The sequence below is a fragment of the Lissotriton helveticus genome, chromosome 1_1 (genome assembly GCF_964261635.1).
Source record: "Lissotriton helveticus chromosome 1_1, aLisHel1.1, whole genome shotgun sequence".
Taxonomy (NCBI): Eukaryota; Metazoa; Chordata; class Amphibia; order Caudata; family Salamandridae; genus Lissotriton; species Lissotriton helveticus.
The window spans coordinates 1,856,700,378-1,856,725,850 of record NC_136057.1 but is presented as its reverse complement, the minus strand read 5'-3'; the positions used below and the strand labels follow the sequence as shown (position 1 = coordinate 1,856,725,850).

Here is a 25,473-nt window from a genome sequence, read left to right as displayed (position 1 = left end):
AAAGATTGGGCCCTCTTGCACTTTTACTACTAGGGCATTCGCCTATTCACAAAGGCATGTACGAGAACGTAAGCGTCCTCCTGTCTGTACTACTGTGCCCCCTGTGCTCATAAATGATTTTGCGAATCGGTCTGGACTCAGACACGAGCCTCCTGTTGTGCACATAGCGCTTAACCCTTCAACTTGTTTTTAAGCACTCTCCATTTAGCTGATGAGGGAAGCAAGCACTGGAAGCTAAAGGGGTTTGGCCGGTTTGCCCAAGATTACAGTGGCTGTCCAAGTTTGTTTTCCACACTTTTACTGGAGTATTTTAGAAAATGTAGTTATGGCGTTGGGGGGAGGGGGGATAGAGAGAGAGAGAGAGAGAGAGAGAGAGAGAGAGAGAGAGAGACAGTGAGAGAGAAAGAAAAAGGTAATGTTAGAATTCTTCTGAGGGCAGACCATCTCTACTCATGTGAAACAGCTCAAGGTTTCGGCGCCGGCTGCAGCATTGTAAGGATCGTCACAATGTACATAAAGAGTTTCCAATGTCATGCACTTCCCAGCATATGGGTCCTGCCATCTCAGCACCAACCCCTTCACTCTTCTTTCCTTGACGTGCTTCCCCCGCCCCTAAGAGTTATTCACTATTCACATACTTTCTGGAATATATATTTCTAAATTGTTACTTCCCCTCCATGTATTGCACAAGCTTTTAAATTTTTTTAGGACATGGAAGTTCGTCAACCTGCACTTGCAGACTAACAACTTTCTTTTAGAATCGGGCTTACATTATAGCTAAGTGTTTCTGTCACATCTGCATACTGTGTACAGCAATTACACCTCACCTGGTGCCAATAATCCAATTCTTAATTAGTGATTTTCGTCTTCAATCGATGCTAATACTGAGCCCATCATCAACTACATTCAGCTTAGTCAACTAAAGACAGGGCATTAACCAACTCAGCTACTTTATCATCACAAATCAAGGGCTGTCTGATTTATATATAATTTTGTAACCTAATGACAGGATCTTACAAATATTTCTGATATCATTGTTTTCTTCACAAATCAAGTTTTCTTTGGCAGAGGCACCATGAAGAAAATGTGAACGTTCAGACATTAAAATTTCATAACATTTTATTAATGTGTTCAGTATCTTGTTTTTCAGATTCATGTGGATTCCCAAAATGACAACATTAAACAAGCATTGGCATAGCCAATAGGTCTCGACTTTGGGACCTTATAAGTGTTTAGTCACGCAACAGTTGATGTTGTTGCACCAAGGATATTGTGCTGGATAACCAAACACTTATAAGGTCCCAAAGGAGAGACCTATTGGCTATGCCAATGCTTGTTGTTAATGGGGGCCGGTGTTGCAGCACCACTGCAAAACCTCAACCCAGTAACAAAATCGGCGCCCACTGCTGCAGAATCGTCCCCCACCTTTCTAGCTTCCCAGGGAAATGCCCGGTGACCGCTACGGCCAGTCCGGCCCTGTTTATTAGGAGGTGTAACACCCCTAATGAAGCTACGCCCCTGCGTCTAGCATTAGCCTATAGTGTTCCACCCTAAAACCTACAGGTTAAAGGCAAAAAAAAACAGTGCCTCTGACTGGAGACAGAGCGATAGAGCTCCACAGTTTTGGGGCTTGCTCAGAGGCATGCAGCGTAATCACAGAGTCCAAGCACCTCATTGGCTTACAAGTGAAACAGGGGCATTAGGTTTAGTCATGGGTAAGTGGCTAGAGGGTCTTGTGATGCCTATGCAGGCTTAGTCCTTGAGACATCCTCCACGATTATCCAGATATCTGCGCCTTGTTCTTAGGGTCACTCTTGTCTCTCCTCTGCTTCATAGTACAAGTCTAATCTTCTAGCAGGGCACACCAGGGTGGTTCTTCCGCTAGCCATTTCTTTAAAATAAATGATATGTAGAAGTGAAGGCACTCACTATTTAGAGTACCTGTTCGCTCCTGAGAAGTGCCCGTACTCTCCCATTAAAAGTATTTCAGCAGTGCTGAGAAGTGCAGGTACTCTCCCTGTCAAATTAAAGAAGTGCAGGCACTCCGTACCGGACAGTACCTGCCCATTTAAAGCACTAGGCCTAGCACTGGTCTGAGCCTGCGGCGGGGATAAGGGACGCTCCGGGTGGGCTCTGATCACCTATCTCTTGGATCTGGTGCGGCTGATCATTTCCTGAAGTCCAGATGGATGCAATACCTGGAGGGTCAGTTCGTCGAGGAACTGTTTACCAGGCATTCTTCACAAATTAGGGGGGAGGGAAAGGGCCAACCGGACAAACCAGTGAGTATTGTGGAGGAGATGGTGTAGAGAGAAGTCTAGAGTGTGGGGGGCTGGTTTATTTATTTATTTCTTTACTTTAAGATTTTCCGTCGTATGTCGAACTCAACTACTGCCCCGCCCCGCCCAGTCCCCACCCTGCCTCACCCCACAGTGTTACCTGTGTGAGCCGCCACTTCAAGCCAAGGTGGGTGATTGGTAGAGGGGGTTTCAGAAGATTTTGTTGTCAAGACGCTGAATCTGCGGGGTTTTGTATCCTGATTTGTGAAAGCAGCTTCAGAAGGCTACAAACCTGCACATATGTCCAAAAAGATTAGGCAAAGCATTTGGTTTACCGCATGCAGAGCTATGCTGTTACTAGGATGGTCACAAGCCTGTAACAGTTCCTGTGCTCTATTGTATGAGAAATGAGACGTGTGCAGACCTCCCAGTGCTTAATTTGTGCAAAAAAAAAAATTAAGTGCCAGGGCCCTCGCCAGGAGGCCACTGCAGCTTTCACCATCCATTGCCCCGGCCATCTCTGCCAATGACAGTATCAAAGCAACTACTAACCATCAGATTCCTATACGTTTGACAGTTCAGACTTTTTCAACCACCAAAGCTGTAAGAATGGCTTTGGTGGCAGGTATTAGTCATTTTAAATCTTCATAAAATTAATAAACAAGTGTAGTTGTGCTCATCTCTAAATGTGACAAACAGCGCCACCATGTGGCAGACTGTCATAGATACCGGTGTTGAGAATTAAGTGCGAGTGCCGAGCACCGGGAACCACCAGCTCAAATTAAGCATTGTCTTTACCTCTATACTGACCTCTATAGATGAAAAAAAAAGAAGACGACACTTTGCTGGATATGGAGCCAGATAAATTAAATTCTGCTATAAACTAAACTGTGGGTAATCTTATGGTCACAGGCATCTTAGCTCAGGGCACAGAGACCAGTTTGCATCCTGAAGGTCACAAACTTTGATCTTACTGAGGAAGTCCAGTTGGTAAGCACACTGTGAGAGTATAACATGCATGCCCCAGTTCTAGTTGTGATAATATAGCTGGGAAGGTTAAAGCACATTGGTAAAAAGATGTGGGTAAACAGGATATTCAAGTTTCCAATCCCAATGAAATAGTTAAGAATGAATTCACCTGCTGCATAGATGGGTGGTCTGTGGGTCACATGTCCCAAGGCCATTAAGATAAAGCAAGCTAGCATTGGCAAAGTCAATAGGTCTCACCTTTGAGACCTATTGGCTTTGGCAATGGTTTTAGCCACACTGCACAGCATCCACATTGCTGTGCAGTGTTAAAGTAAAAGAAAAATAACTAAATAAAAAACATGCTTCATGAAACTAGATACTTGAAAAGAGTGCATTTGGGGTGATAAAAAAGGAAAGGTTTCACTTCCCAATTGAAATGAATAGTAAAGACTCATCTTTTAGAATGAACACAATTATATACAGACTCCATTTAGAAGGATTCTTTTGGGACCCCTATCCTTTTTTTCAAGCCCCCACTTGACAGATCACCCTAAAACTTTACATGAAGAAACAAGCACTTTTTGGAAACCTTTCATGATGATTCATCAAACGGCGCCAAAATTATTAGCAAACCAAAATTGTAATTTCCTATAGAAACACAATCCTAACTAGAAATAGAGAGTGGCGACTGCCACTCTTTAACACATATGTGTGTGTGTATATATATATATATATATATATATATATATATCTTTAGGCGCCCCGTCTCATGAGCACCTCATGCAGCTGCACCATCCAATAACGACAACTCCACTTTCAACTTTACCGCCCTGTGTGTGGTTTCTTCGAGGGGACACCTCTGTTTTTGCATTTTGAAATACGGCCAGTCCTGCGTGAGGTAGCCCCGCCGACACCAGCTGGTAGACGGCAGTTTGTTGGACAGGAGGGGCGCTGGATGTTTCTAGGACATATCATCGACCCACTGGGGGCTACATTGGGTCTTACTGAGGCACCGCACATATGACTCACTTGAGGATGATTGTAAAGCACTACGAGGACCAGCAGGCAGGAGTATCGTCCACGCCTATTGGGGCGGGTCCAGTCAGTATATTTAGTGCTTCTATCGCTGTGCGTGTGTTTCAGGACTCTGCCCATGAGGAAGTGCAATCTCTGCACGAAACGCGTCGAGCTTAGGAGTACTGGTGTTGTGTGCTGAACTTCAAGCTGTCGCTTCCACATTAAAGTGTTGAACTTTGTGGCTTCTTCGAGGGGACACCTCTGTTTTTGTATAATTATATATATATATATAAAAGAGCCTGTGAGTGAGTAAGTGACATGTTCAGAAGTAGAGATAAAGAGGTCCGGATAGAGAAATGCCAATGGTAAGCTAGAGCGAGAGAAAGATCCCAATACTAGGGAAGCCCTTGGAGGGAGAGGGCCCTGGACAATTGACAACTTTGCCCATGCCTTAAAAAGTATCTGAAGTGGCACTGAGCCTTATGGTAATCTCGCATACTGAGGGATGTGGGCACTTGGAAATTGGAAGGTATTTTTTCTGCCCTCCCCCTAACTGAAAAAAAAGCAATGTTGGGGATCCCCCATCATCAGTGACAAATCGAAAACATTAGATATGAATAGGAGCATTCATATTCCATCTGTTTCCCACCTCCCGCCATCTCAGGAAGTCAATGCATCACACTTTCAGTTCAGTAGAGTGTGCAATGCGCGCTCTCCAGACATAAACATAAGAAAACAGGCTTCTTTCTTCGCTTGTCAGAGTATCAATTTAGCGCTGCAAGGGTGTGCACGCAACATTGATCCGAGAAAAGTCTACCATCACACAGGGCTGGACTTGCAGTAGCAGGCACCAGCGTTTCCCCGGTGGGCCGGAAGGGCGGGGGCCGGTTTTGTACAGGTGGGGGTCGGTTTTGCAGCAATGCTGCAAAATCGGCCCCTTGTAACAAAAGCGCAGCAGCGTTTCCGCCAGCACAAGGCAGGTCAGACGTAATTGTCAGGGCTGGCTTGCGATCCCAGTCCGGCCTTGCTCACCTACCAGGATGCCAAATGCTCTGGCTGGCCACAGTCCTACCTGAGAGAACATACTGCCCACTGCGAGGCATTAGAGGGTGGGCAAGGGTAGTGCTGTTGGGGCAGCACATGATTTGGATCTTTACTGGGGTAACACTGTCCAGCTCTCTGCTTTGTATTTTTACACTATGAGATCATATATGGCCCATGTCTAGGTGTTACAGGCGTAAACAACGCGGCCCTTGGGCTGACACATGCTTTGGATATTAACAGACACCTCCTGAGATGATGAAAAGCCTGCTTCCAAGCATTGTGGGGGTAAATCTTACGGCTTTAGGGCAAGTGAGGCTTAGCTTATTTACAAACCAGCCCTTATATAATTCCAGCACCTTCCCAGGCCTCATAATGGTGCATGTCTGAAGCTCTAGCAATGGGGAATGATTTATTTACAGACATACCCTATGCAGAGGCAATATATGTTGCCTGCACCCAGGCATTATAGTTGTTTACCCACGCTGCTCCCGGGGTGGTGAGCTTGAGTTATTTCCCATCTTTGAAGCATCGTGGGATTGTACGAAACAGAACGGATGCAGATGTGTGGGTTTTGTAGTGAAGAAATATCCTGCAGTGCCAAGTGTTTATTGCATCCATACATTGTTTTTAAGGATGTGGTTTTCCAAATGTGCAGTACTTTCTGAAGCGGGGTGTGGGATCATACATGGAAATGGAGGGCATTTTATGGTCAGACTGCCCTATAGGGCAATGTGGCATTGCCTCAAAAGGGATGTACGTTGTTACAACGCATGTTGTAACAACGCATGCCTTTACCACGCAAGTCTTACAACACAAGTCGTTACAACGACTTGCGTTGGAGGGCGTGGATTTAGGAATCTTATAATTTTATATTCCAACACCAGTCACCGTAACAGTAGGGAAGGTGTTGGAATATAAAATTGCAAGATTCCTTGTCCCACAGCGCCATCCAGCGCAAGTCGTAGTAATGACTTGCATTGTAATAGCTGCGGGGTAAAGGCACTGCGGTGTAAAAACCGCGTCGCAAACGATGTTCCCCCCTCAAAAGTCTGGTGTGTTAGGTAAGGGTGTGTGATGGTTTTTTGGCTGTTTGTTGGCCTGTTTTATGGTGTGGTGGGCAGGTTTTTATGTCTCCCCTAAGACAGCATGCATGCGTTGTCGCTTGCCAGAGATATTGTATGCAAGGGGCTTGGAGCCCACCCATTGCTTATCATTCGTTGGCTTCATTGTCACTATTATTTGTTGTCTCCTAATTGGCCAGCTCGTGCCAGTTTCACTTCGTCCTCTTTCGTGAGAAGCATGGACCACATACTGATTGCTTCATCATGGTTAGTGTCCTTCCCCTGCTCACGCTGTGTTTGGTGTACTATTTTAGTGGGATACTATTTGTATTATTTCTTCTTTCCCTGTCATCCTTGTTAATTCTTCTTCCCGTCCTTGGCTGTGACTTAGTCCTTTTGTCTCTCCTAACTTTTAGCCATGCTGCACAGCAGCTGTGCTGCTCTTCAATATGGCTAAAAGACATCAACAAAAGCAATTGCTCTCGTATTGGCAAGACGCATTGGCTTTGCTAGTGCTTGTTACTGTTGGTTTCCCTTATTTATTTATAAAGTTTTATATAGCGCAAACATAACCCTAGCGGGTATCAGAGCACTTTACAATCATCAAGTCAACATGTATAAAAATAGCAACGTCACTGATATTACCGCAAATATTATCTGCAGCAAGCAAAGCACAAATGCATTCAGTCTCTTGCAAAACCCCTTTAAAGCTTGCCTTCTTTACAAGTTTAAATCTGCTCCAATTTGCAGAATCTTTTTTTAGCTATCTCATACATTAACGGTGGCATCTTGTATTTTAGTGCCTGGGCCGATCATCTGTCCCACTCTGACCCTGGCACAGTGCAGTTACTAGAATAGCGGTACGATGAGGGGATGGTGGGTGCCCTCCTTTGTCTCTGTTGCAAGGGCCCCCTCAGGTTTTGTTACACCACTGATCCCAGGCAGGGGTAAAGATATCTCCTGGCAGATGTCCATGTAAAGATGCCAAGTATCAAAACAGCTTTTGGCGAGTCCTTTGTTCTCCAGCTTGGCAGCAGCTGAATGTGGCTTCTGCAATCCCTCCTAGATAAGCTACATGATTGTGCCAGGAAGCTCTACAAGAGGGATGTCAAGGACTCACAGGAAAATTTAGCGTGAGCTCCCATCCTATGCAGCCCTGCCAAGTATCCAAGGTAGATTTGTGATGTGCTAATTCAGTCCAGATTTTATCTTTAAATTCTTGTAGTGTTGTTTATTCCATTATAAAACAGGACTACAAGTCCCAAAATTCAAAGAAAAAGCCTGGTCTGAAAAAGCATATAACGCAAGGATCTAGGAAACAGGGCCGGGGTGGGAACCAAAACCGGACCTGGCAAAGAGTTCATCCAGCCCTGGGGGTGGGTTGGTGTCAGGGTGCTAGCAGAAACCTGTGATACGCTTTTGTTGCTCGGGCCGATATTGCAGACTGGACCCCGGTAACAAAAGCGGCCACTCAGCGGTTTAAAAGCTGCCCCCACCCTGGTGGCCAACCAGGGAAATGCCCAGTGCCTGCTACAGCCAGTCCAGCCCAGCCCTGCTGGGAAACTTGGCTGCTATACCTGTTCTACAATTACTGTGTAGTCAGTGAAACACATTAACACAGATGCTACACAAATGTCACACTGCACGACTCACCAAATCCAGGTTTCCCAGGTCCATACATGAGTAGCTCATTCACACCACGTTTTGCTGTTTATTCTTGAACTTAAAGGAGGATTGGGGGAGCACGCAAAACGAGGGAGGGGGTCGTGTGGTGAGAAACAGATGGCGGGAGTAGGGCGAGAGATGGGAAACACAAAGGATTGAACAACAGACATTGGAGGAAAGTGGCGGGAGTGATTAAACAACAGACACAGGAGAGTGGGAAGTGATTAAACAACACATACAGAAAAGGGTAGTGGGGTATAGACTGCGCAAGTTTAAGTGAACCTGTAATGTGAGACAAATTAGTATTAAGATGACCAAGCTCAAAGGGCAATTGGACAACAACCACCCCTCGTTGTTAATAGTGTAGACGAAGTCCACACTTTTAGAACAAAACACAACAACAATTTCCTGAGCTACAGTCACTTCAATTCCAGATACAATCACTCCACGCAGAGGTCTTCTCTGTATATTTTCTTCTTGCTACTTTATTCAATATCTTGTACAAGGCAATTCTTGTTATCTTCAGCAACAGAACAGATAGCCACAGTTTATGCCAACTGCAAAGCTTATTTTTTTCTTTTTAAGCGCATCCAGTCTTCCTTTAAGGAAAACGCACTGCATTTAAAAATAAATGTTTTATTAAAAACCAATCACAGACATGGTAGTCTGCTGGTGTATTTGCGATGCACTAGGATCCGCTTCTGAAACTCGAGTTTCATTACAAATATCAGACAGAATCGCAATTAGGAAATTTGTAATCCTATTTTTTGTACATTTGGCCCAAATGATCAGTCTGGTCCTGTTCTCTGAACCCGACCCCACACTGGCGGCCCACTGGGGAAATGCCTGGTGCCCGCTACGGCCAGTCCGGCCCGGTCTGGCAGCACTCAGTCAATCCGTGGAGGTTAAACCAAATCTGCAAGGGCTGGTCCCTGTGAGTGCAGGGCTCCGGTCCCATAAACTTCTTAATCCATTCTTTAGTTTAGCCAAACCACCTGCTCTTTATGGGTCTTGAAAACCAGCCTTTTCCAACAGGCCTGACTTCAAATGTGCTACCACTAAACACCCTGGCAGCTGTGGGGTGACGCCAGGTGGGTGAGGAGGGTCTTCCCCACACCAATAAATATCGACCAGTATTGCCTGACGGTGTTTATCTGTGAAAAATTTCAAGGGGCACGTAATTGCGACACCCGTGTGCACAGGGTCCACAAGAAAGGAAGGTGCACTCTGGTAGGAGTCAGACAGGAAACACGCTTGTAGTCCAAAAAAGTTCTTCTTTTTATTTAAAGTTGTTTGATTTAAAACCGGCACACAGCCAACGTGTTTCGTTCCCTAGTGCCACGGGAACTTCGTCAGGGCGTACTAGGAATATCAGATCATTTCTGAGAAACCAAACTATTTCAAAATTGGTCCCATTGAGATGTGTATGAAAACCTTACTTCGGATCAATCAATTCAATCAGTCCACGTGATTCAGGATCATGAAACAGATATAAAAAAAAGGGTTCACATAGATCCAAGCAATGGCTCCTAAGATTTCTGAGAAAGCGGGTATGCATAAAACCTGAAATATTAGTCACAAAAATTAGAACATAGGCTCACGAATATAATGACACATGTGTGTAGATAAAACCCGCTATCAGTATCTTGGTAAAGTGAAACAGGCATCCAATGTTAAACCCAAGAGTTAGAACATAGGCTCACGAATGTAATGGCACACGTTTGTAGGTGAGAACCCGCTAACAGTATCTCATCGGGGGCGGACAACTGTCGAGTAGCATGGTAGATAACGTCAGCGTAAATGCACAGGGGTTTGCACAAGTACTGCGATTTTCAAGACCCTCCTAATTGAAGCCAAAGCGAGATAATAAATTGGGAAAATCACCAAACACCAGAGGAGAAAGAAAAAACAGACGTCAACGGATAAGGAGAAGAAAAAAGCATTTACAATGCAATGGTCTCGGTATTATTAAAGGTAGAGCTATTGGCATTGCTCATGACATTTTTTTCCATTTTTTTTTTCTAAAACATAAATAAATGGTATTGTCATTTACAATGGCAATAGGTGAGCATTAGAGAGTAGTAGAGAGTATTCGCGGACACAGAGCCACACACAGACAGACGCGCGCACACACACACACACACACAGAGCCGCGCACACACACACACACACACACAGAGCCACGCACACACACACACAGGCAGAGCCACGCACACACACACAGACAGAGCCACGCACAAACACACAGACAGAGCCACGCACACACACACACACACAGAGCCACGCACACACACACACAGACAGAGCCACGCACACACACACACAGACAGAGCCACGCACACACACACACAGAGCCACGCACAGACACAGACAGAGCCACGCTACTTGTCTTGGCCTGTGTCCAATAAAAGCTTCTGACTGGCCTGGGCAGTTATGCCATCCACTGGAGCAAGCATGGTGCGTAGGAAGTCAGTACATGTGCTTCATGAATACCCTGGCTGACAGACAGCGAAGGTGTGAGCCATTACTACCTTCAGTTGTAGAATAAGGTTCACCCTCCCCCCATCTCCCCCACAAATGCGCACATAACCCAGGTCTGGGGTCAGGCTGTCCATCGCCAAGGCCCCATTTCTGTACAAAGGCCACGTACTCTGCGTCAAACCACATTACTTCCCAGGTATGAGCCATGCACTCACCCCGCCCTCTTGTACACACAGTGGACCGGTATCAGCAGGGAGGGGATAGCCCCCTGCCCGGGCACAGACTCACCTCCAGCTCTGTGTCGCCAGACTCGGACACTCAGATCTCGCTGGGGAGCTCGGCTAGATCGGTGACCCGGATAAGCCCGTCATGCAGGAATATGGTCTCCTCCTTCACCGACAGCCACTGAGCAGAGTCAGCGGCAGCCGAGCCCATTGCTGCGGGCGGTGGCTGTCCAGGCCCACATGGCAACACAAGTAGCCACAGCTAACACCCTGTGTGAAAGAAAGATTGGCTGGCTGACCCTTCTCCCATGGTCAGCGAGCGGCAGCCCTGAGGGAGGCGGAATAGAGCCCGGCAGCCGGGCGAGGAGGAAGGGAGTCCTGCAGCCCCAGCGCAGCTCGTCTTGTCCCAGCCCCTCACACAGCTCTGCTGAATGGAGAAAGTGGGCTAAAGAATGGTGATGGATTAAACCCAGATCAGTTGACTGGGGGTGAGTGTTTGATTTGCTCAAACGCTCCGTCCATCACCCCCTTTTGTATCGCTTTGTTCGCCCTAAGTGTGGCAGGGTATGCTCAGACGTGAGTCCCTTGCTTACTTGGCCACTGGATTCAAGATAGCCTGGCTGATGAGGATTATGAATCCGAAACCGGTCCCAGGATGCTTGTTTCCGGTCCAGGGAAGACATGGCTTGGCAGTTCGGGCTGGACTGTTCCCATGAGGCACAGGGTCAGACTGATTTGCATATGGCCATGTCGGAACTGGGGTGGCTGAGTGGGCTAAAGAATGGTGATGGATTAAACCCAGATCAGTTGACTGGGGGTGAGTGTTTGATTTGCTCAAACGCTCCGTCCATCACCCCCTTTTGTATCGCTTTGTTTGCCCTAAGTGTGGCAGGGTATGCTTAGACGTGAGTCCCTTGCTCACTTGGCCACTGGATTCAAGATAGCCTGGCTGATGAGGATTATGAATCCGAAACCGGTCCCAGGATGCTTGTTTCCGGTCCAGGGAAGACATGGCTTGGCAGTTCGGGCTGGACTGTTCCCATGAGGCACAGGGTCAGACTGATTTGCATATGGCCATGTCGGAACTGGGGTGGCTGAGTGGGCTAAAGAATGGTGATGGATTAAACCCAGATCAGTTGACTGGGGGTGAGTGTTTGATTTGCTCAAACGCTCCGTCCATCACCCCCTTTTGTATCGAATGGAGAAAGGCAGCAGTGAAGTTCGGTCCTCCTGGGCCTTGGGCGCCGCAGGGCCAACCAAGAAGGCCGTGTGGACATGATCCACGAGGGCTCCGCAGCAATCAGCAGAAGGGCTCAAAAATCGCTGGAAATAAGAGCACTAGACACATGAATCACTGAGATATAAAACTCTATCAGAGAGGAGCCGTCCACAAGAGAAAGAAAATCCCTCAATGCCCCAGATGCGGATGGATTGTTAGTGGGACGGGGTATACCGTATTGCTATGCTGGGCTGCTGGCGACCCCTGACAAACAGACCACATTACAGGGGACGTCGTCTGCAGTGAGCGGCCCGATGCTTGATCCAAGGAGGCTTCTGGCTTGGCGGGGTGAGTGGAGACCCGAATGCACAATGGATCCCTCGGATGGTATTGGAGGCCGCCGGAGAGGGGAAACTCCGCCGGGGCCTTGATTTCTCACCAGGACGTTCAGTGGCCGCATGGTGGCATCACTGTCCCTAGGGCTGCTGCGAGACTGACCTTGGACGCCCCAGGCTCGGGGGTCGGACTGCGCTGAACACGTTGCCTGCTTCCATGGAACCCGGTGAGTGCTGGATTGGGGGCGTGACTTAGCAGCCCGGGCGAGGAGGAAGGGAATCCCACAGCCCCGGCACAGCTCGTCTTGTCCCAGTCCCTCACACAGCTCTGCTGAATGGAGAAAGGCAGCAGTGAAGTTCGGTCCTCCTCTGAAAACAAGAAAAAAATATGGCTGCCGCAAAGCTCCAACATTTTCCGCGATTCAGGGGCGTGTTTTTTGTTGAGTGACGGATGACGTCACAGAGAGAAAGAACGCAAAAAACACGCCCCCGAAACGCGAAAAGACGGGGCTTAAAGGGAGTGACGCCCCCCTCCTCCAATGGCTGGCCTCCATTTAGGAAGCCAGCCAATGAAATAGAGAGGCGGGTTAATGGCCCACTCTAGGAGACATTAATTCTCTGACCGAGACTGCGCAAGCGCAGCCTACGGTCCTCGACCTAAAAACAGTGTTACAGCGGATTCGTTGGAGCTCAAACAGAGAAGGGACGGATGGGGGAAAAAAATGGATGGGGGCAGAGAGGTGGGGAAAAAAAAGCAACAAAGACATGAGCGGGAGAATGATCTAAATACGCAACATGGACGGGCGAGTGGGAATAAAATCAAACAACATGGGCAGGAAAACATTAAAAGAAACAACATTGATGGGGGCTTGGGGGGGTGGTAAAAGAAACAACTGGGATGTCAAAAGAAACAACATGTACGGGAACAGGAAAAGGAGCAACTGGGGTGGGTAGGAGGGAGAAGAAGCACATGGTTAAGGAGCAGATATGAGAGAGGGCCTGAAAACATAAGCATGCATATGGACTGCTTGAACACAAAAAAAAGAGTATCTCCAAAAACTGAAACAGTGGAAGGACACAAGTACTTGGTCCATGCTCCAGGCGACGGACAAACACAAGAAGAGGACATGATGCAGGCATGCCATGACAAAAAGAAACAAAGCAAATGAGAGGGAAGCTGAAGCTAAAATATTGTAAACTATGGGCTGGCTGCACGCCCACTGTATGTAAACAAAAAGTCTCTTAGAGATGCACTTTCTAGGTAGACCTAAAAAGTAGTTCTTCAGAGTAAACAGTGGAAGGGAGATACAAGTCTTCCAATCAAAATGATGATGGCAAAGAAAGCTATACTCCAAGGTTGGGACAAGCACAAGAAGAAGGAAAGCCATTCCATAAGAAGCAAGCAAATGAGATGGATAAGAAAGCCAACAATGGTAAGCAACTGGCTGAGCCATAGCCCTCTGGAGTTATTGGAATTCCCCACAAGTAGTCTTCAACAATGAACAACTAAACGCTTTCTGTAGGCAAGACCTAAAAAGAACACCAATGATTTTATCGAAAATCATTAAGTAGCAGCTCTTGCCTCTTCTAGAATCTCAAAACCTTAATAAATGGTTGCAATATTACTATGAGAAAGGTGACAACCCTAATTTCCCACCTGCATCTGTCATCACTTTATTTGTAACAAAGAATTACAAGGTCTTTATAAGAGGACAGGTCTGGGGCCACATTTGTTATTCATTTCAAGTAAAATTACAAGACCACTCAATGTCACCAAAGATGTGTTGCTCCAGTCCGGGGCTGCTTTCTTTAAACAGCCATGTGCATTCTGGGATTTGTAGGCCTGGTGTACTTCAGTGGAGATAAATTAACAGACCTAAAACCAATGATTTGTTTAAAAACCACAATAATAAACTGCAGCATATGTCCTCCGTGTCCTGGTGCAACCTGGCACCTTTAAATTGTCAGTAAGGTTAAGGCTGACTCAAGCCAGTGAACTGAGAGGCACATGAGGTGACAGTTTCTGTCCCTTGTTTTACTAGTTGCTGCAGCCAGCAGCAATGATCATTGAATCTTGTTAGTGAATTTGATGAGATAGTAGCATTTTAAGAAGACCCCTCGATCTACAGGGCTCCATTATTCCTTCTCTAACGTTCCTTCTTTCCCTCGCACCTGTTATCCTTTTCAACGCTTCTGACCCGCCCTCCCCACACCGCAAGCGCTTATGGACGAATTTGGAACTCACATAAAGCGCTGGAGTTAATTAGCATAACTGTGGACTGGGGTTTCTCCAGGCATTCAAGCCATGGCGAACCCTCTCCTGCTCCGCGGAGTACTATAGACATAGGGTGTCATTTAGGTTAAAACATTTTAAGTGTGTTGCCCTGCGCAGTGGGAATGGCCCGATTTCTTGGTTGGCGAGATAAAACAAAGCGCACACATGTGAATTAAACAGGCTGCTGAAAAAGTTGCAACAGAACGCCCAGAAAATGATAAATAAGTGTGTGCTCTAATGCACTAGGTATGTTTTCACTGGGTGCCGGTCCCGTGGCATGAAGGGCACCTGCAGCTAGTTCTAGTTTTTAGCCGAAAGCTCTAAGCATGCCGGGACTTGCAGTTTAATGCCCTCGCTAAACACACGGGCCTGCAAGTCCCAGCATGTTACGTAGGCTGCTGCAAAGGGCCATTTTAAAGGCAGTGCACACTGGAAATGTCAACATGGTGGTCACCCATATACAGCTAACATGGTGTGTTCTATTAGGCCACTGGCAAGTGTTTCTATGCAACTTGCAGAGAGCACTTGAGGTGAATTTACACGTTCTTCCTCAGGCATGTGAGAATAAAGCCTGACACACTGAGTAAAACATGTACTTCCAACAGAAGCAGGAGCCTGCCAGTTGATTCTCCAATGCTCTACTGCAGCCTCCCGCAGTGTTTTGAAGAACAACTAGAGTGCTAACATTCTTAGGGTCTGATTACATAGAAGTACTTAGGAACACCTGTTTCCCTTTATTACTCGTGCCCTGGGTATGCTTAAAAAAGTGTTTTATTACCTGGGTGCTTTGGGGTATTTATCTTCCTTATGCCCTACTCTAGTTTATCGACATGTTTCAGCCCTAGTGTGAACAGTCTCTAGGAATCCTGTGCTTTCATCAGGACACGTCTTACCCCATGTGGAGTTTGTTATAAACCACTAAATGTCCTTTTAATGTCAGTCAGACACACTGTAATTAGACAAAACATTTTTTAAATGTTGCCTCAAAGTAGGAAACACACACTAAAAACAAAGGGTTCGGCTCCATATTGAAGCATAGGAAGCACGTCCCTGTAGTCACAGTTGCAACAAGGGTACTATGCCGGTAATTCACCTCTAATGTTACCCTGCTGCAATCCTGGCCGCACCTTTATAGGGACCAGGATGAGACCCAACGATGAAGCATGCCACCAATAGAGTAGGTGAGGGTCTTAAAAAGAAATGAACAAGGACTCCTAATAAAGAGTTGTCAACACTCATGCTCAGTCTGGAGATAAGTAGGGCTATAGGCATGTAGGCAGGTCCTTGGTCAAGGAGGGCTTTGTAGGCATGGGTCAGTAGTTTAATTTGGCATCTTTCCTTGGATGGGGAGCTGGTGGAGGTCTTTCAGGTGCTGGGTGATATGAGTTCTTTCGGCAGATTGAAGCTCAGCCTAGGTACCGCGTTCTAGATCGTCTGGAGTCTTCTCATGAGTTGGGTGGTGGTGCCTGCATAGAGTGCGTTGTCATAGTCCAGCCGGCCGGTGATGATTGGCTGCATCACTTTTTTCCTGGTGCTGATGGGGAGCCACTTGAAGATTCTGCAAGGCATGCGTGTGGAAGCAGGCTCGAGAGGTGGCTTCTGAATGAATTAAAAAGTCATCGTTTGTGTATTGTTGGATGTATTTTTGCTTATTATTTGAGTGTATCGTTTTGTCATTCAAGGCTAGAAACTGCTTCGTCTGAGGTCCTCAGCTTCCAGTAGTGATTCAGTGGGGATCCATAAAAGTCAAAAGGTTAAGAACCACCACCCTAGGAAGTTATATCATAGTTATTTACACGTGTGATTTTTGTATAGAGTGCATGCTTTGGAAGTAACCTATTGCTTGTTATAAAGTGGGGACCAGTTGTGAGAGTCTCATTCATATTGAGGGCTGTCAGATACCTGATTAACAGGACATCGCATGCCTAGTCCTGGACCCCTGTGTACACGTCAGCACACTCTGACAGATGTAGTTCTCATACAATTTTACCAGTTGAAATAAAACACCTGCTTTAATGACATGTAAAAAGAAAACAGAGGACTGTGATAGAGAGCTTTTATTTTTAGGTCTAACAGCGCAGCTGTGACCAAGAGCTGATGTGACCAATTCTTTAAAATGTATACAGGGTGGCAGAAGGGAAGTCTTTTTTCTCTTTCTTAATGCTATTGGAGGTTCAATGTATCATTCCGCCTCACATTGAGTGCTTGCTTTGCAATGCTATGGAGGGGATTATTTTACATCCCAAATGTGCAGTGAATCATCCATAATCATAATTCCAGACCCCTGGAATGAATCTATGCAGAAAGCATTCATTTTTGCTTTGCCTTTTCAGTGCAGTAGGCTTTTTAAAATCTTTTATTCTGGACTCAAAACGCAAGGCACCTCTATTGAGCTTGCCAATGCTTAATTATCCAATTATCTTTGTTTCGCTGCAGCTGCAGAACAGCTTTATGAACACTGGGCAGATCCTGCCACTCCAAGAGGAGTGTCTGTGTGATCAATGAGCTATGTCCACTTCTAGGCTTTAGTTTCAAAAAATGAGATGCATTCAGAAAGTTGTAGTCTTTATTCACCACCAATAAACTAACACATTTGAGAGAATTTCTAAAAGAAAAGCTGAGAAATAGATCACTGAATGCCTTGTGACATGGAGTCATCTGTAAGGTAAACAGACATCTCCATGACACCACGAGTTAAATCTATTTTTTTGTTTTTGTAAATCACTGCTTAGCATTGCAGTCTTGTCTCATATTATTTGGGCCAATTGGACCAATACACCTGATATTAATGATAAGTAAAAGCACAGCCCAGGAATAGAAAAGTGATGTTATGATGACATGTAATCTTCTATTCGCCCCAGTCATTGGCTAATCTTACTGTTAGGGTGGGCATGGACAGAGCGGTGGCTTGCTGGTGAATGGTTAGGCCATTTGCTTCCAGCTTCACTGCTTTTCCCCAGCTCTGGAACAGACCTCATAATTTTACCAGGTCTGTGAGGTAATAGCGCTCCCAGGTAAGGCTTTTACAGTGCATTCTGGGAATTGCAGTCCAGTTGGTCACATTCTACAATAAGGACAGAGGGTCCCAGAATACAAAGCACTGAATGAGCTACTCGTGCATGGGACTGGAAAACTTGAGACCTCTGCTGAACACGAGTTTACTTCCTGGAAGCTCCTGGCTTTAAAGATCAAACGCACGTGTGCGGAGGTGGTGCGTGTTTCCCATCAACATAGAACAACAGAGAGGGGTGTGGTTCCAGGTTGCCTTCTGGAACAAGCAGGGGCTGGATTTCAGAACCAGCGCTGGCAAACATCTGGCAGAAAGGCAGGCCTGACAGCGGATGTACAAAACTGCAGCTAAGAGCCCGCCCCACCACCTCTGCTCGAGGTGTGTTTTCCATTGCACTGAAGGAAGCGTGCTTCCCAAGGAGCTTTTACAGTGAGGTCTGGAGGAAGGGGCGGGGCCTGGGCAGCCCTGTGAGTAGAACTGTTTCAGAAGCAACAATCAGCCTTTGAACTCCTAATGCCTGGCCTCCTCCATATAAGGTTACCAGAAGATTCCATGATATCAAGGATGCAATGCTACACTTGTTGCTTTAGTGCAACACGCTGATGCATTCTGGAAGTTGTAGTCCTGGCAGATCCGGCTTGATGGAATTTCACTAACATCGGAAAACAAGGATATGTACAATTAAAAAACACAAGCCAAGGACCGGAACAATGGCGTCCTTGGAGACATCAAGTCATCTGGAAACTTTATCCATGTGAGACCTCAGACAGCGAGGCGCGGGTGGGAAGGGCCGCTGATGTGGGTGCAGTGGAATGTTCCTGCCCGGTGGAGATGGCTCATTTTAAATGCACAAAAATAGCACAAAACAAATGTATGCAGAAGAAGAGGCAGACGTGGAAACTAACATGCTTCTAGACTTTAACAACTGGTGTATTTATGTATACATGTTCTAGTAATGGCTGGCTTAATTCCCTTGCTCCAGTCTAAACGGTTGCACTTTTTCGCACCTTGCAGCACGTCACTGGAATGAGCTTCCGCTGGAGTTACGACTCACTGATGAACACATGGCGTTCAGGAAGAAACTCAAAACATATCTATTTCCCTAGCACTGAAGGTTGCCCCTAATTAATCATAACTCGCTTCGTCATGCCTTTGCCACAGCTAGCGCCGTGATATTCCAATGGGATGAATGTTGCGCTTTACAAATAAATACATACATAAATAAACATACATCTCTAATAAATGAATACGCATTTTTTTTAAATGGAAGGGAGATGGGTAGAGTGCATAGGCCCGGAGATCCACCCTCTCACCTGCAAAGGCACAGTAAAACTGGGTGAAGGTGGAGCTCGGGACTAGACCGTTCTAGGCTCCTGCAGCAGGGAGGGGGTGTGAGGCTGGGAGTGCAGGGCAGGGCAGAGCTCTCTCGTTTCCCAGGGCCACGCGGTAGTAGCTCATCCAGTGCTTTTATTTGCAATCTGTGGCTTGTAGTCTCCATTTGCCTTAGCGTTGAAATGGACTACAGATCCCAGAAACAATGAAAAAATACCCGAATTAGGCGAGTTATGGTTGGACATGGGAATGTGCAAAGCTCTTGAATTGCTGCTTCTGGAGCACAGGAGGGCGCTCGGTGTGTGTGCAGGGAGAGGCCACGCGGGGCCTGCGTCATTAGTGTGTACATGAGACAGGAATGTTGGACAACAGTGCATGCTGCGTGTATGTGTCCTAAACCCAGCTACAGGCGCTGCCCCCAGAACAGGAGTAACTGCCCGGCTCTCACTCGGGTGCTAACTGTCCCTTCACATTCCGCCAGAGGCTGCGAATCCTGAGGCGTGCCTGCTCGGTGGCGGAGCCATCCACTGTGCAACAGGTGCACTCGCACCGGGGCCCAGTAAACCACAATTGTGGCTGTATTTACAAGCAGGGGCTGCTTGCACTGGGGTCCGAGGTACGCCACGGGGTGTTCAAATTCACCTACAGTCTAGAGCAGGTTTGCATTTTGTTCGACGTGTCCTGCTTTGCTTTGACCATCTCATCCACCCCGTGAACCAAGGAAAAGTACATATTTGCGCAGAGCAATAAAAAGGGAATATTTCCTGCAACCCGCGCGCCTAACCGAAAAACAACAAACAAACTTGTAAACTCGTTCTCCGAGACATGATAAGCGCGACGAGTTCGGAGCAAATACCTTCTAGTGATGAGGGAGAACTTATTACAGACAGTGGCTGGTAAAAGGACAGACGGGACCACCCAGATGTCCTTATATCCCCATATATATAGTGCTTCATTTGTAATACCATAAGTGCCAGGGCTTTAGTCGGCAGGCCACTTCTGCTTGCACTGCCCATAGCCACTGTCAATTATAGTAGCAGCATAACTAATGAGTCACACTCCTACAAGTGTGACAATTCTAACAATTTCAGGACATTAAAGTTAAAATAATGGCTTTGGCAGGGGTATTAGTCATTCTTAATGTATATTGAATTAATAAACAAGAGGTATTGTGCCCATCTCTGGATTAAAAGAACCGTCATAGGTACCAGTGCTGATAAATAATTGCTGGTGCCGAGCACCGGAAACCACCGGCTCAAATTAAGCACAGATTTGTGTATCTGTGCATCCTGCTCACTTAGGCGAAAGACAGCGCCGATGAGAGAGCGAATACGGAGCCAGACAGCGAGTAAAGACTAGAATGCTGCCCCGTCTCGGAAAAGGGCACCCGGGGATCGTTAAACAAAGGCAATATGTCTTTAGGTCTCTGTATACATGCATCGTGACCAATCGCGTGTGCACAGCGCCTATACATATTGTCATCTCAGTAAGCCTATTGCATTTCACAGACGAACACACAGTATCAGTGCAAGTGGGAATACAGTTCAGTAAAAGCCACAAAATCAGACATTTGCTGCTTTTGAATTCATCATCCCTAACAAACGCCATGAGTAAAATGTTGCTTTCTGCCTCCTGGTTTCCAGATGAATGAAATTCGTAATAGACTGTTGTATCAACACGCCCATATTATACATGCAAACTGGAAGAGCTTCCCTCTTGGCACATGCCTTCCGTTTGTAGTATACCAATGTGTTTGTATAGCACGTCATGCCCCAAGTGTCACTTCTAAGCGCTGTAAGTACGGAAGTTACGATGAGTCAATTTAAGGCACTCTTTACTTGTGCGTCCACGTTCCGATATATCCATGCATCTGCAAGAGTTCCTTTCTTTACACAAGACTGTCTCAATGTCTGGTAAGTACGTCTAAGTGCCGACGCGTTAATCCTGAAATACCCACACGTAGCACTCTCTGCTGACTTTTAGGAGCTACGGTGAGCTGTGTGGTGATGTCTTTATAACCCCATATATAGTGCTTCATTTGTAATACCATAAGTGCCAGGGCTTTAGTCGGCAGGCCACTTCTGCTTGCACTGCCCATAGCCACTGTCAATTATAGTAGCAGCATAACTAATGAGTCACACTCCTACAAGTGTGACAATTCTCACAATTTCAGGACATTAAAGTTAAAATAATGGCTTTGGCAGGGGTATTAGTCATTCTTAATGTATGTTGAATTAATAAACAAGAGGTATTGTGCCCATCTCTGGATTAAAAGAACTGTCATAGGTACCAGTGCTGATAAATAATTGCTGGTGCCGAGCACCGGAAACCACCGGCTCAAATTAAGCACAGGTTTGTGTATCTGTGCATCCTGCTCACTTAGGCGAAAGACAGCGCCGATGAGAGAGCGAATACGGAGCCAGACAGCGAGTAAAGACTAGAATGCTGCCCCGTCTCGGAAAAGGGCACCCGGGGATCGTTAAACAAAGGCAATATGTCTTTAGGTCTCTGTATACATGCATCGTGACCAATCGCGTGTGCACAGCGCCTATACATATTGTCATCTCAGTAAGCCTATTGCATTTCGCAGACGAACACACAGTATCAGTGCAAGTGGGAATACAGTTCAGTAAAAGCCACAAAATCAGACATTTGCTGCTTTTGAATTCATCATCCCTAACAAACACCATGAGTAAAATGTTGCTTTCTGCCTCCTGGTTTCCAGATGAATGAAATTCGTAATAGACTATTGTAGCAACGCGCCCATATTATACACTGAAGCCGATCTGCACTTTTCCGTACAAAAGCCCCTCCGCATTATCAGCAGAATCTCTATCTCTAACCTATCTAAGCAGCTCCAGCACACACTGCAAGTGTCCCGGTCAAGACAAGATATCGGCTGCCATTTCCTCTGCAGCTAAGGCGCCCACCGGCATACCCCCTCATTCCATCATCCCTCTCACCATATAGCCATGCGCCCCTTGGGGTAGTCCAGGCGCTCCAGCGCCCCCAGCTGGTAGGGCAGGGTGTGCGCAGCGTTCCGGGCCAGAAGCGCCACCAGCACGGTGGGGCTCTGCGGGGCCGACTCCGGGAAGGGCCCTGCCTCGGGCGGGGACCAGGAGCAGCAGGGCGGGCAGCCCCCCAGGCACAGGGCGAGCAGCAGCAGCAGCCGGGGGGCTCCGGGGGCCATGGCGCTGGGACGGAGGGAAGCCGGCGAGTGTGTGAGAGGCCGAGCGGAGCTCAGAGCCCAGACCTCGGGGCGGGGAGGAGCCGTCCGTGCGCGGTAACCTGAGAGCCCCTCTCCATCCCACTGAGCACCGGTGAGAGGGAGGCAGGCCGAGGGGACAGGGGTGTAACCCGAGACCCCCCCTCCATCCCAGACATAGCACCGGTGAGAGGGAGGCAGGCCTCACTATAAACGAGGGTGGGTGGGCGAGGGGACAGGGGGTGTAACCTGAGACCCCCTCTGTGGTGAACACTCTGCTGGGGGGCTAAGGATAAGAGGCGGAGCCAGGTTGGGGGGCGAAGGCTCTGTGATAGGAGTTTGCAAAAAATATTATAAACTTTCCCAAGTCCACGACCCCGCTCTCCCGCTGCGCTCGCCCCTGTCTTTTGGAAATCACATTCATTTCGCTTCACCTCGCACCTTAATGAGCCTCTCTCCGCCAGCGCAGCCCGCAGCACACACTGCTTTATTGTGCGCCTAAGAGTCCTTCTGCGTGATTTATTATGTCGCAGACATCCACGTTCCACAACTTTCTTTCGCTTCGGCCGCCTGTACACACACTCTGCAGGGTGGGAAGAGTTGGGGGCTGGAGGAATCTCTAAGGGTCTAGAGGGGTTTGAGGAATGTGCAAACATATGAGAGGACAGCCATTGCTCCAGGGTAGCCGAGCTGTTTCGTTTTTTAACAGTTTTAAGTTACATTTTCCATGCACAGAATGAATACCTTAGTAAGCCGCTTTTCGTAAGTGTTAGACACAAGGTGTAGACATCGTCCTGTTTTTCTCTATAACACTCTTTTTTCTCAAGTGCTGTACTGTGGTGCATGCACACATTTCAGGCCTCTCTCACTCACTCCTGCCAGTGTGCAAGCATGGTAAATGGGTTACATCAAAACCTTTTTAGGTCTGGCTTGAGGGCCCAGTCCTTCTCAGACCTGCAGAGCTTTTTTTTTTTTTTTTTTTTTTTTAAAGTTTATTTAGTTCATTTATTTAATGCAATTTTATGTAGCGCTGACTTTACCCAAAGGTGTAAGAGCGCTTCAGAGCGCTTCACAATAGAACCAAGTTCTATTGTGTTAAGTTGGTGTTTCATAAAGCGCAGACATGACCCAAGGGTATCAGAGCGCTGTACATAAGATTGATATACATAAACAAAGAGCTTCAAATTTAAAAAAGAACAGCTAAAAGAAGCATAGACCAACATTTAAAACTCCAGTAAGATATGGCATGTTGTAACAGAGTTATTATTAAGCGTCGGCCATTCATTTCTGAGTAACTAGGATAGGTTCTTCAAATGGGTTTTCAAGAGTCTGCATTGTGTCCGTTCAGTTCTAGGTACCCAGTGGATAATGCTTGTGTGGGTTCTACTGGCATGGATGGGCGTCTGCCATGGATTGGTATTAATGTCATCGAGCCGTCCACTGTGCCCAGGTAAACATCCTTTACCACAAAACTAGGACATCGCATGGCATTGCAACGCGGTCGTTACAACGCATGCCATTACTCCGCTAGTTGGAACAACAACTTGCTCTAAGGGTCAGACGGTGTTGGATTTAAAATCCAACACCTTCCCTACTGTTGCACAGACTGGAGTTGGAATGGTAAATTAATCTATTCCAACATCCATCGCCCCCCCCCCCTAGAGCAAGACAATGTTCCGACTTGCAGAGTAATGGCATGCGTTGTTACAACGCGGTCGTTGTAGTGACTGTGTTGTAATGGCATACAGTGAAAAAACAAGTGGGGTAATGTGGCATATGCCTGTGCCCAGGTGACAGGCAGTGCTTAGTTTGAGCCGGTAGTTTCCGGTGCCCGTCACCAGCATTTTAATTGGCAGCACCGGCACTTATGACAGTCTGCCACATGGTGGGCTGTTTGCCTGATTTGGAGTGAGCACAACAACCAGAGGCGCCTCGCACAGGTTAGAGCTTTGGGGCGGGTGGGGGACGGTGGAAGTCATCAGACAACGGGTTAAGTAATATTGAATTAAAAAAAACACTTGCCTTGCGCTCGCCGCATTGAGTCGCAAAGTAAGTAGTTTATTTATTTATTTATTTTATATTACTTAACCCGTTGTCTGTCGACTTCCATCCTGCCTCACCCCACCTAACTGTGCGAGCCGCTACTGACAACAACAGTTCTTTACTAATTCAATATATGTTAAAAATGACTAATACCTGCCACCCTTGTTAATCTTATAGCTTTGGGGGCCTGGAATAGTCTGAACTGTTCCACTTGTAGGCGTGTTATGGTTAGTAGCTGGATTGGTGACGTCAATGATAGCGCTAGCAGGGTCAATGGGTGGTGTAGGCTGCAGTGGTCTCCTGACGAGGGCCCTCGTATTTAGAGGCCTATTAGGATGGCGGACGGACCTGCGTCCGTCCGCCACCCCAGAGGTGGAGGGACCGTCCGCAGGGGCAGCGGCGGTCCCTCCGTGCAAATTAGGATGTGACCGCCACCCTGGCGGTCACATCCTGTATTTTTAACATTGCGGCGGGTGCTGCTTGAAGTAGCACCCGCCGCAATGTTAAAACTGCATGCACTGCATGCAGTGCATTTGCATGCACAAAGCGGCAGGCACCGCGCGGTGCCTGCCGCTTTGTGCATGCAAATGCAGGGGGGTACCATGGGTACGCCCCATGTGCACCCCTACCCCCCCTTCACCCTGGGGGCCCGCAACTGGCCCCCAAAGAAAAGACCGTATGCCTTTTCGTGGCGGCATTGCCGCCGTGGAAAGGCGTGTCCCAAGGCTAATCCTAATATGGCTGGCAGTGTCTGATAGACACCGCCACCATATTAGAGCTTTTCCGCCACGGTCTGAAGGCGACCGCGGCGAAAAAGCGGCGGACGGTCTCCCCGTCCGCTGATGACCCCCCAGCTATCCTAATCTGGCGGGGGGTCTTTCCAAACACCGCAGCGGTGAATCCGCATCCTCTGGGCCGGCGGTGGCTTCTGCCGGCCCGGAGGATGCGGATTCACCGCAATCATAATCGCCCCCTTAGTTGTTTACAAATTAAGCACTGTTTAGGCTCACCATGACTTTATGGGAGGAATCTGTTTCATTTGGATCTTTTTCATTTCTTTTTTGAAGATGAGGGTTGGCGGGTTGGGTGGTCGGGAGTTCCAAATTCTTGGAGTCAATCCAGAAAAGGAGTGTGTATGTTTTTTTTGTTTCTGTTAGCGTTTGCACTTCTGAGTGAGCGGCTGCCTCTTGAAATTCAAATATGTTCTGCCAGGTACCTTGGTTCGTTGCAGTGTAAGGATTTCTGCATGAGACAAGCAATTTTCAGCTGAGTTCTGGCCTCGAGAGGGAGCCAGTTAAGAGACCTGAGTGATAG

The 25,473-nt window shown here is 47.2% G+C and overlaps 1 protein-coding gene across 1 annotated transcript in view; it reads right to left on the bottom strand.

Moving 5' to 3' along the window:
* The window catches only part of COLGALT2 (collagen beta(1-O)galactosyltransferase 2), a 230,533-nt gene extending 208,304 nt beyond the window's left edge, over positions 1 to 22,229 (bottom strand). Inside the window, exon 1 of the mRNA XM_078659220.1 lies at positions 21,875 to 22,229. Coding sequence (XP_078515346.1) covers positions 21,875 to 22,101 — 227 coding nt within the window. The 5' untranslated portion in view covers positions 22,102 to 22,229. The remainder of the gene's footprint in view (positions 1 to 21,874) is intronic.
* Positions 22,230 to 25,473: the final 3,244 nt, after the last annotated feature.